General features: G+C 36.6%; 1 protein-coding gene across 1 annotated transcript in view; it reads right to left on the bottom strand.

Moving 5' to 3' along the window:
* LOC145980696 (coiled-coil domain-containing protein 77-like) overlaps positions 1-12,816 on the bottom strand; it is an 81,464-nt gene that overhangs the window by 19,220 nt on the left and 49,428 nt on the right. Inside the window, exon 5 of the mRNA XM_083113761.1 lies at positions 10,671-10,878. Within this exon, the coding sequence (XP_082969887.1) occupies positions 10,671-10,878 (208 nt within the window). The remainder of the gene's footprint in view (positions 1-10,670; positions 10,879-12,816) is intronic.

Genomic DNA, 12,816 nt, shown 5'->3' with positions numbered 1-12,816 from the left:
TGCATGGGTGAGTTAATTGGGACTGAACCTACAGTTTAATGATTGATTTATTGTTTTTTATAGTATGAGTATATCGGCACAGAATATGGGGATAAGTGCCTTAACTAGAACAGAACAGAACCTTAACATAAAAATAAAATATGTCTCTTAAAAATTTCCTAAAGCAATTGCTAAAACTAATACAGTACTATCATAGACTACCGTAAAGAGATGATAATTATGTATAAAAAGAAAGTAAGGATAATCATTGAAAATCAGGAAGAGGAAATTTAGTAATATAAAAGATGTCATTACTCCCAGACAGTTAGCAATCAGCGCAGCCAGGAAATATTAATGGAATGCTTATGTCACTTATTGCCGAGTTGGATTTAGGTCACTGAGGAGCATAACAAGGAAATGTGCGAGTAGAAAGGATGACACCTGAATAACTGGAGATTGTTATGTGGAAAGAGAGGAGAATAAATAGTTGGGGTGAAAAGAGTGAAAGGGATTGAATCGGGAGTCGGTAGAGCAGGAATTGGAGATTATCTCTGCAGTTCCGAGGAGATTCATGTCTATCACTGAGACAGGTAAGAATCCTTACTTTCATATCCAAATATGTGCCGGGTCCAACCTTGACAATGTACAATGCATTTGAGTGTGCGAGGGCTTTAAAGTTATTTTAAAGTTGTGTTTTCACCTCTCGCAGCTAAGGCTATGGAGGCTTACCATTATTTATAATTAGTGTGTGAATAGGATCGAGCTTACACATGCCAGGAAATCGATCCCCATACCAAGAGTATGTTACCCATGGAGGCAAGCCAGTCTTTCCAGTTTCCAGGTAACTGAAGGTACGATACACTAATAACAACTGAAATTATACTGCCTTTGAGGGTGAAAGCTCCATATCATATTAAAAGCTGAGACCATAAAGGGACACTTGGCACACATAAGGACAAACAGTGCAACACATCCCACAGAGGATTATCCTGGCTGTGGGTCCAGCCTCATTGGCCTACAAGAAGAAGTTAATGCGATGTTAATGTTATTCACCACATATTGTCCCAGTTTATAATCAAACATGAAAGTCACTTTCAGATGTGGGTTCTCCATTTTCCAGTTTGACATGGATCTGTTGAAACATTCTAATGTACACTGCTCAAAAGAATTAGCGTATCCTGCAACATTGCATAAAAAAAGTAAGAGACAAGTAAACATGCAAGGAATGTATGTAGTTCTTATTTACATAAAACAAACATATATTAGTGGGTTTCTCTGAATCTTTTTTTTACACAAAACTTTCAATGTAACAGAGCTACAGAAAACAAAATAAGAAATGTTGCTCATCAGTAGGGGCATGTATATTTTGTTTTTGACGAAAAAACGAAATGTGAAGTAACACATTGTAATGTTAATTTTTCGTGTTTTTGAACGGTGTCAGGTGCATTTTTGGCATGCTTTGTCATGAAATGATGCGAAATGAACTGCAAAATGAGAAATAAACTCTCCAACACGAAATTTAGAGTTTATTTAATGATGCGACACATTCTGAGGTCTGAATTATCCTACGAGTTATGCAAATCACAGAAAATTGATTAATAAGGACTCCTTTACACAGGAATAAACTTAACCCTCTGATAACTATATAAATGTGCTATTAGAAGTGTTGTGTAATAAGTATAGTTTTTAAATCAAATTGAGGTTTTTATTAACAATTTTTACACCGAAATGCCATTTTATATACCACTTTTGATTATGAAATATGCCCAGTTTTTGTACCAAAACCTTGATTATTTATTCACCATAAATATGTGGTTCTACTCTTATCAGTCTCTCAAATCTAGCTGTTGTTAGGTTTTTAGGGATCTAGAACCATGTGTGCCCTTAGCGAGCATCAATGGTCCCCTGATACCTCGGTTGGAAGTTCCACACAAGCCTTCAGATGTTACAAGGAGCTAACCATTCTTGTTCTTTGATAAGAGCCTGTGAGAGGCTCCTGGAGTGTCAGAGGTGCAGTAGGGTGCCTATAATCTGTGAAGTATGTCCTAAATGTGGATTTAAGTTCAGATTTATCGTTAGCCATTATGATGGTGCCTGTGTCATGTGACTTGTCATCGTCATGCATGAGGAGCAATTCAAGATCCACAATGTATTCATTGGCATGCACTACACACTTCAACAATATATGGTCAATGTATGCTTAGGCTATTCAGTGCTCTGGCATAACCATGAAGTAATTATTTCATTTGCATGAATTCTTAAACTATTATTACTCTTATTATTATTATTACTATTATTTCACAGTATGCTTCTGACATCCATGGACTGTACTCTGTGGTCTCAACATAGCACATCAATACGAAGATCATTTGATCTACCATCTATGGGCAACAATGCGACTTCTGGGATACCAACTCCATGAGTATGACTGAAAAACTAATGAAGAAAGGAAGGAAAGGAACACCTCAGCCCAGAAATCAAACATGGAACTTTCAGTGGTGAGATTAAGAGGCACTAAGTAATATTTCAATTCAAATGGTGAGAGGTGATGGTTCCTGTGCAACAACTTAAAACTAGGGCTGAGAAAAATGATATATCAGTATCAGAAAGTATAGTTTAAATTTAATCACAGATACTGGATGATACTTGTATGGAGTCCAGGAATCTTCATGCAGCATAAATATCCTTGACATTGTCAGGGTAGCTACAATTTTTGATTCTGAAATTCCCTGACTTTTCCAGGTTTTCCAGACCAGATATGAAATTTTTCCAGACATGTTTATCGTCATGATTTTTGCTTTTGAAACTCATGTTTTTCAATAAAATATGCAGGCACATTAATTATTATGAATATGAATATACACAGTTATTAGCTGAAAATTTACCAAGTGATTAATACGTTATTCAATGAAAAAATAAAAAATATATTGTACTTCCCCAGTTTCACTAAGTCATTACAATTAAGGTGGTGTAAAAAAATCAATAAAAAAAATGTGGCATATATCAAAGCTTTAGAATGTAACCTGTATATAACCTCAATTATATCAATACAAATGAGAAACAACAGAAAATTAGGTCATGTACCTTTAGAAAATATGCAATAAGTTTAAGGATTATATTTTTTAATTTATTGAAAATAGTAAATATTTCGGAAATTCAGAAAGTGAATGGGGCCGGTGACCAACCATACACCTAAAAAAAATATATACACGGGCCATACTTTGGAATCAAATATCTCCATTATTTGAGTTTTCCACATGCTGAAACCAATTTTATATCACGGAAAACATCAAAATCTGTCTATTACAAGGTAACAGTTCTGAATGTTTTATGATATTTTTCAAATTTTCCTAGCAGGAAGACTAATTATCATAGAATTTTGGCAATCACTGTGACACGAAATTTGAACCTTCCTTAAAATAATGAGCACTGTTTGGATTCGAAAAAGTTATTTATGTTGAAATAAGAACTTCAAAATGACCTTACGCAATCATACAAGCTTCCCACGGGCAAGGTATTCTCCGGTTGACAAGCAACAGTAAGTATCATAAACTAGTGGGAATGAATGTAGAAATAAATTGGAACCTTAGTAGAGTGCATTCAGGGTCTTTATTTTAATTCTAAGACAACCAATCCTGACCTTCCTAACCTAACTACGAAAGCATATATTGACAAAATCTTAAGTAATAGCTAAAACTCTGCAGTATGTGTTAACAGACATAAATCAAAATCGAACCATGTAAAAGTTGCATTTGTAGCATGACGTAATAAAACAAAAGGAACTTGGGCCAATTTTCACAATTTTTCAGCATAATTTCATACTACACGCAAAAAATACGTAAAATTACCATCCGCATCAAACCACCATTCCTAACCTAACAACGATGTGTGACCAGTGTACGTTTAATTCCTCTATTTCACACCAGTTTTTAAAAAATAAATTCGTTCTACATGCACAAAACACATGCATATTCGAATAATGACATCACTGATACTGCATAAAATCACTAATTTCTTGGGTGTAACACATCTCTGGAATGTAAAAACTATGACAACGAGCAAATGAACTAGTTGATCAGGTTGCTTCTGAACGGGTCGCAAACGAAGGACTCAAATTCACAGAACAGTTTCATGGGGGGAACGAAGTAGTGAGTCCCTTTGTTTTTACTCAGCATCCGCATCTGTTCAGTGTAACATCAACCACAGCCAGTTACGTGAAATTCTGCTCTTCAAGGCAGAAAGTATTACATTGTCTTGGTTCAAGGAGTATACAGTTATTGCAGATCCAAAACCACAATGAACTGTCCGAACACCAACATGCTCCGCTTCACGTATCAAAAGAGAATGGGTTCCAAACGGGTGTGTTCTGGCAGAAAGGAAATTTCCTTACCACACACAAAGCTAAAGCAACATTTTTTTCCGCAAGAAATTCTGAGGATAGCTGGTGCGTAGGTTTCATCTTGAGTAGCTTGTTCTCTAAGGAAAAATCTCATGCCTCTCCAAATTCCGGTCTTGAACAGGTTCACAAGAACGAGTAACAAAATGAATGTATGGTCATAACGAATCCAAGAACCTAGACCCGAGAGTGAATAAATATAGAATCAAAATGCGAAGGAACCATAATTTTGTAATGGCCTCCCTGATGGCGCAGTGGTAGCATCGTTGCCTTGTAATCAAGGTGGAGGCACATAGTGGTTCAGATCCCACTTTAAACTGTAGGTCCAGTCCCGATTAGCCTTACTGTGTATAAAGTGGACTTAAAACAACAAATCAATCCAATCCAATCCATAATTTTGTACATAACAGACTAGAAGTCATAATGACGAGAGGAACAAGTTTCTGAACTGATTCGATTCCTGGTGGAGGCACATAGTGGTTCAGATCCCACTTTAAACTGTAGGTCCAGTCCCGATTAGCCTTACTGTGTATAAAGTGGACTTAAAACAACAAATCAATCCAATCCAATCCATAATTTTGTACATAACAGACTAGAAGTCATAATGACGAGAGGAACAAGTTTCTGAACTGAATCTTTTGGGGGGGACTGGAATCTCAAGAATCGAATTCGGAAGAGGAAATGAACAGTTCGTTCATTTTGTAACTGGTTCTCCTGCAACTTCAAAATGTGTGTAAATTCCAGAAAATATGCAAAATTCCCTGACTATTCCCTGTTTTCCCGTTGCGTAGCAACCCTGATTATGTTAAAAAATGCTCATTTTTATTTTGAGGGTGGGGGGACAACATTGTGGGGAGAAGTGGATTTTGTGAATAAATAATTATCTTATTAATATTTTAAATAAAATCTTTGGTAGCATGATGTGGTATAGTTCCTATTAAAAACTAAATTTTGAAGTTTACGAGGGTAGTTTGAAAATTAAGGTAAACAAAGCAGAGATGGCACGGTTGATAAGGTTGATCCTTCAAATGAGCCCTTGCAGGATTTCAGCCCAATGCATTGTGATATTATTTTTTGATCTTTTGATTTACTGAAGTAGGTGAACTTGCAAGCATATTAAAAAATGATGGACAAAACCACAAGGACAATTCACCTGTTCACACGTCAATGGTTTATATGGCTAAAATCCATGAACTTAAGTTTGAATTGTTGGATCATCTGCCCTATTAGCCCGATCTAGCTCCCTCTGACTTCCATTTGTTCCCTAACCTCAAAGATGGCTCGGAGGACAACAATTTTCCTGTGAACGGGTATTTTGCAGACCAGGAGAAAATAATTTATAAACAGAAAGCTCACAATGCACTAAGCTGAAACTTTGCAAGGGCTCATTTGAAGTATCAAACTTACCGACGGTGCAACAATTTCGATTATGGTGTTGCTTTGTTTACCTTACTTTTCAAACTACCCTCGTGTAAGTATTCTGAACTACTTTAAATTTAGATAAAGCATAATTCACACTACATGCCAATATTTTCATGTAGGAATATTCACTTTTGGCACATACCCATATTTCCACCTATAATTTTTACCACATCACGTGGCTTCATCAGAAGGATAGACAAGATATAGAAAGGTTAAAATAGGTACGATAAAACCAAGACTGAGTTGACCTGTCAAGATGTTTACATCTTCATATCTGGCTGGCAACTCATCCAGACAACCACATCAAACAACAAATTCCATGACCACACAAAGAAAATTAATTGCATTAACTCTGGAGATAGCACAACTAACACTAAACAATGATGCACACTCAGCATCTGCATCATCTATATCTTCAAAGTTAACAGCATCAAGGACAATAGAGGAAGAAATGACAGCATATGTCTGCCCCGTAATGCCTGTATGATAACATGGAATCAGCATGCTCAAGGGGAAAGAGAAACTCATGAGTGCTCAAAGGCAAATTACTTGTGCCAAACAGCCAAAAGACAGCAAAATAATATTCCCCACTCCAGATGTGGTTGACAGGTTGATGCTTAGGTCTATCAAATTGCCAATGGATGAGGAGGAACTGTTAATCCTGCTTAACATATCAAAGAAGAAAAACACTGGACCTGGAGATGCTCTACAGTGACTTGGTTAAATCCATGGGAGAGTTTGTGCCCATAAAGAATGACCTGGGTGTTACCAATTCACATGCCACCTGTGACCTCACAAACACACATACAAGGGGAGAGTGAAAAGTTTTGAGCTTCACATGGAAGGAGTGATGCTAGGTAGTTAAAATTTTGGAGGATGTAAGGTTTGAGTTTTAGGACACTCTGTGCAAACTTTTATGCAATTCACTTGTTTTCTTCTATTTTTTTGTCAGGTTGAAAATGAATGAAGTGTCAGAGAAGAGAGTGGCCGACAAGGCTGTGATTCGGTACCTCTGTCGGAAAAGCCTCACTGCACAGGCTGCTTGGGTCCAGTGTGGCTTCACCGCACTTCCCCATCCACCTTATTCCCCCAACCTGCCCCCGTCAGATTTTATGAAGAATTCACTTTGAGGATGAATGCGGTCATTCAGTGGTGTGACACTCAGGACAAATCATTCTACCAGATGACTGTAAACAAACTGCAGCACAGAATGCATAAGTGCATTGATCTCAGGGGTTATTTTAGAGATTATGTGATTATGTACAGAAATCATAATGAGAAACTGTAGCTCAAACACCCCTTCCCTGTGAGGCTCAAAACTTTTCACGCTCCTCTCGTAAATCTAAAAGTTGAATTGCAGAGATCAATGCCCAAAGTAAAAACATAAGTAATGAATGTAGAAAAATCATCGAAGTAGTGAGAATTATTTTTTGAGATATAAAGTTGGATGTTATGCAAGAATTGTATGTGCATGTTCAAAATAAACTACATGGCAAAAAAACAAAAAAAAAAACATATTAATAAACATGTACCTACAATTTTTGTATAACATCAAACCTTATGACAAAAATATCAACAATCTGTGCAATAAATTTGGACTACAACAAACTATAACAACACTGGATGCAAACTGCAAATACCCTCCCTGGCACAGTAATACTGCTGATGAAAGAGAAGAGCTCATGGAGGACTTCATCTTCCGAAACCACTTACATGCACTAAATAAACCCAATAATCCCTCAACCTCCTGCAAAGACACGAGAAATGGAACGAATATGGATATAATACTCACAAACAAACTTGGCATATCATGCATTGCAAATTGGAAAGTACAAAACAACATTATACAAACAGCAATCACAACATGATAATGCTCAATGGGGGAAAAACACACACAAAAAAAGTAAAATAACATAAAAATAAATACAGAGAACTAGTACTCACTTTATCCGCGAAACTGTTTTTTCTTCTTCGTCCTATTAATTTCAGTGGCCACTACCACCATCCTCGTTAGAACTTGCTGTACTGTTGCTTGGCATGCATCTTTTGGTTGTAGTTCTCCAGCTGCCGCTAGGTGCGCTGTTGTTAACTGTACGTCTGCATCCATGTTGTCTACTATTTCCCAGCCTTAACTGTTGTAGTAGGGGAATCCAAGTGTGGTGTGCCTGCCCACTATCGATGTTTAGCTCATGCAGGAAGTGCATTATGGCATGTGTTTCCTTGATTTTGGTTGGATTTTGGTGTGTAGGCAGTGTGATTGACTTGTAGTTTTTGAATTTTATGGCTATTGTATTGGGTTGGCCTTTTTTGCATCTGTTAAGTGGTGTTGGATTCTTTCATTGACAGATCTAATGGACAACCCAATGTAATGTGCCTTGCACTGGCACTCTGCATCGTATACACCTGGGTTATCAAGGGGGAGAGGAAGTACTGTTTGTGTTTGTTTAGTTTATCAGCTATTTTGGCATTGGGTTTGTGTGGGAGAAGGGCTTTGGATATGCGGTTGGTTGTGGTGGAATGGTAGGGGAAGGCAAACCATTTATATATGTCGTTGGAGGTTGATTGTGGCTGGGTTGCTTTTGGATGAGTTGATTGTGCCTGGTTAGGGTGTCTGACCTGTATTTTCACTTTACTGCACCAAGTGGAAAGTTGTGCTTCTGTGTAGCCATGTTCAGGGCTATTTCAGTGATGGTGGCTATCTCTTCTCGTAGATAAAGTGAGTACTAGTTCTCCGTATTTATATACTACCACGTCTCCCTTTTCCCAATTATGAATAACATAAAAAGCTACACAAATATAAAAAACACTAACTGGAAACATCTAAGGGAAAAATTAACATACCACAATGGACCAAAAACACAACCATTGACCAAAGAGCAGAGACAATAGCAGAATGTAAATGAAATGCTGCACAAGCAGCACAAATCAAGAAAATCAGACAACAAAACCCATACACCTACAAATCATGGTCTTTCGACAAACTCACAACATTAAGGAAACATGAAAAAAACAAAAAAAAAAAAAACAAGATATGTACTACTAACAGAGTGTTACAAGCATATAGGAAGGCCAAAGAAACTTTTCAAAATGAATTACAAGCCACCAGGGAGAAACATTGGGACAGCTATGTTAAAAGTCAATGGAGCCTAGACCAATGGGGGTTTCTCATACAAATTAACATCACAGAAGATACACAAACCTGAGGCACTAACAACAATAAAAGGTGATGAAAAATACACCATAAATTAAGAAGATAGGCTAAATTACTAATGCATAAACTTCTACCAGACAACATTCACATAAAAGTAGAAATCAGACAAGATTACAAAACTCAAACAGGAGAAACATGCCAGAGGAAGCATCCAATTGACCTACACCAAGAAAAGGCACCGGGGTCAGATCAAATCCCAGTAAAAATACTGCAAGGACTAAGCGACTTAATTACAGAACCACTTGTGGACTGTACAACAACTGCCTGGCAAAATGCAGAGTTCTGAGCAGCTGGAAAAAGGCCAGTATGACCATGATAAAGTAGGGGCTCAACAAGGAACCTGAGTGTTCCAAAACAATATCATTCACTATGCTTATTGAACAATCTAGGTAAAATTCAAGAGAAACTACTCTTGAAGTGCCTTCAGGTAATCAGGGTAATGGATGAACATGAAGATTGCCAATAGGGCTTCACAAAGGCAAAATTAATAGAGAACGAAATGAATAGATTAATTGAAACAACCCAACAAAGAACAGGTAAATAGCAGTGGTTATGTGGTGCCATTTTGTTACCTTCAGAGCTTTCAAAAACCTATGATGGCCATGCTTCTTCTGAGCTCCAGGAGGGATGAATTGTCATTGAAACCTGTACCTTAGTCTCCCAAGACTACCACGTGGAAGACACACAACATTACACAACCTGGACAAATGGCCAGCTAAACAAAGAAATCACAAAGAGCTGTCCCCAAGGCTTGATACTTGGACCAATACACACAGAACCATAAACATGACCAATGAAGCAAAAATACTAACCAAACTTACAGATCTGACATCAAATACCAAAAATTGTTGACAAAACCCATACAGAGCAAATAGGCCAATTTCACAACCACAATCTTAAGACTGAGATGACCAACCAGTATAAGATGCAGACGAAAATGATGCCTCTGAGCACTACGACCAAAGATGTTCCTATGTTGAATATCTTATCAGGAAGGTGGACCTGACCTCCACAGAGACCAGGAGAATCCCATGGAAAGGAAAGAGACCTCCCAATGCTTTCCTGGAAGGACATTATAACAAATGGAGAAACCAGAACAAAAGCAAGACAGACCTCTCAATGCTTTTCCAGAAGGGCCCGATTGATTATATCACTCTACCTTGCACATCAAAACTCATGCAAAATTTTCGAAACATGAGCATGACAAGCATGAAGTAGAACCGCTTGTAACAATAGGCAGGATAGAAGTGAGCATTGTCTCTTGTTTTTTGTTGTGAACTTGCCAAAATGAATATGGACATTTTTAATTGTGTGTACTACTTTATCAATAAAGAATTCTGAAATGAGGAATAGAGCCATTGGGGGAGGGAGTGGGAGACATGACTTATTATTATTATTTTAATGTCTTATCTTCAGATGAATCCAATGTCCTTTTCTCCTTAGGAAAACTGGGGAACTTGGGCACTATAATTTACCTTCCTCCCTCAATGCTTTTTGTGGATGACAATGTATCTCACGTATTGTACTAAAATATTGCTTGCCTTCTTCTTTGAACCTTGCTTCACCACCATCCATTAGTATTTTTAATTATAATAATAAATAAATTGTTACAGACCACCAATAACCTCTTTCCCCCTACAAAACTAACTGCAGGTAACTTACTTTTCTGACATCTGAATTATTTGTTCCTCCATCTTCTTTTGTTCCAATTTCTTTTCTTTCACTTGTGTGTCTCTGTCAGTTGCTAGAGCTTCTAGTTGCTCACAGTGAAGCTTTGTTTGGTCTTCAAGCTGTGCACTAAGTGACTGCACTTGCAAGTACAGTATTTCTGGATCACACATATGAGATTTTGCACTTTCTGATTCTTGACCTGAAATAAATTATTGATCTTTTTTTGAACATGCCTCTAGTTTTATTTAAACTACATAATTGGATGCAAATAGACTAAAAAAAATCATGATCTATTGCCATGAAATGGTTAACTATTTGCAAAAATATATGGAAGTACATCAATCTCACCAATATGCCTCTTTTCCCCAATTAAAACAATGAAAGTAAATTATGATTACATGACAAAGAAAGGATAAGTCTGTGGAACAAAAATAAGGGGGAGGGGTATGAGTGTTATCACATTATTCTTTACATTGAGAAAACTGTGAGAATGCATAACTGAACATCACACACAAGTGTGCATTACATTAAAGGTAGCAACAGGAAGTAAAATCTGATAACGAATGAACACTCATATCAAATATTTATCACAGTTTTGAAATTTGTTTTTAAACACACTATATTATTCTTCACAGATAGGCTCATCCAGACTGGACGTACAGTTTTAAGTGGTATTTCAAAACATAATATGCCTCCCCTGAGAACCAAACCCATGACCCCTTGATTACAAACCCAGAAATGGTAATGCTGATTGTAATTTTATGTGATTCTTTGAATTTGCACATGTTTGGGTTGATAGCGGTGACTAGTTTGGTGATTGTTCCTCAATGCATTCATGTATTATGGTGTTAAGAATAAAAGTGTCATTTTCTTTGACAGGTTGAAAAAATTGAATCAAGATTTTTAATAATCTTGTAAATAGTTTGATCTGGTCTAATCTGTTGATAACATATTGTGATGTGTGTATTACTCACAGCTAAATAATGAAGAACTTTAAAAAGTTCTAAGATCAATTACTTACGTGTGTGAGTATGATTTGTCGATCAAAATTTGATTTGATCATACTCACACATGTAAGTAATTGATCTTAGATCTTTTTAAAGTTCTTCATAATCTGTTCATACGGATGTACCTATGTTGCTGCACAATATGTAACAATTTCACTTGAATCTATGAAGTTTGAAAAAAGTTATCACAGAAAAATGTGATATTGATAAATTTTTGCATGGCACTGTATGCAAGGTGGGGGTATATTTAAGGGGGGGGGGTTCGATGCCCCCCCTTATGGTTAAAAAAATACCAAATTATCTGTTTTATCAGTTTGTTCATTAAAATTTCTTCAGACTTATTTCATTCTCCTCAATTCGAGACATATAGAATGGGATACAGATGGGAAGAAAATTACGTAATTTCACACACTAGATGGGACTGTAGTCCAAATGTCTGCAATTTCCTGATAATTTCGGAATTTGTGTGATAAGAAACTGCATTGGGACTGTCAAATCAGCTATATTTTTTTCCTTCGAGTTTTCATAAAGAAAAAAAAAAGTTTTAAAAACTCAGTGCAAGAAAACCAGGCAAACACTGTAATATTTGACATATGGAATTGTATTCACATACAATTTACTTACAATTTTTACTAGAAGAGAAATATCTGAGCAAGCTCTTCAGTTTCTTCACTGTGTAACCTGTGGGGAGTTTGAAACATCTCCATTTGTTCTAACCAAATTGTTTTCATGCAGTGCAAGATTATGTTGGGCACCTCAAAAGGTGGACTGTGAACATGTCAGTATTCTAAACAAGATATTAAAAAAAATTGCCCCCCACCCTAATGATGGACATCTGTAAATTTTTTCCACGGAGGGACAAGCTAGGTATTTTTTCATGGGGCATATTACCCCAATAATAGTGTTGCTCTCTCAAGAAACACCACTTGAATTTAAAATGCATTCCTGCATCGCCCTTATAATAATTAACGTAAATTACTGTAACTGAAATCAAATTATACAGTGTGTCCGAGAAAAAATATACCAATAAAGAATTTAAATAACTCAACAATCGTTAACGACAGAAATGTCAAATAACGTTTATTTGGAAGAGAAAATCATAGATTTTTTTTTAAACCAAAGAACCAAGA

This window comes from Lepisma saccharinum, chromosome 2, assembly GCF_977018435.1.
Source record: "Lepisma saccharinum chromosome 2, izLepSacc3.1, whole genome shotgun sequence".
Classification (NCBI taxonomy): Eukaryota; Metazoa; Arthropoda; class Insecta; order Zygentoma; family Lepismatidae; genus Lepisma; species Lepisma saccharinum.
This window is presented reverse-complemented; position numbering and strand designations above follow the sequence as displayed.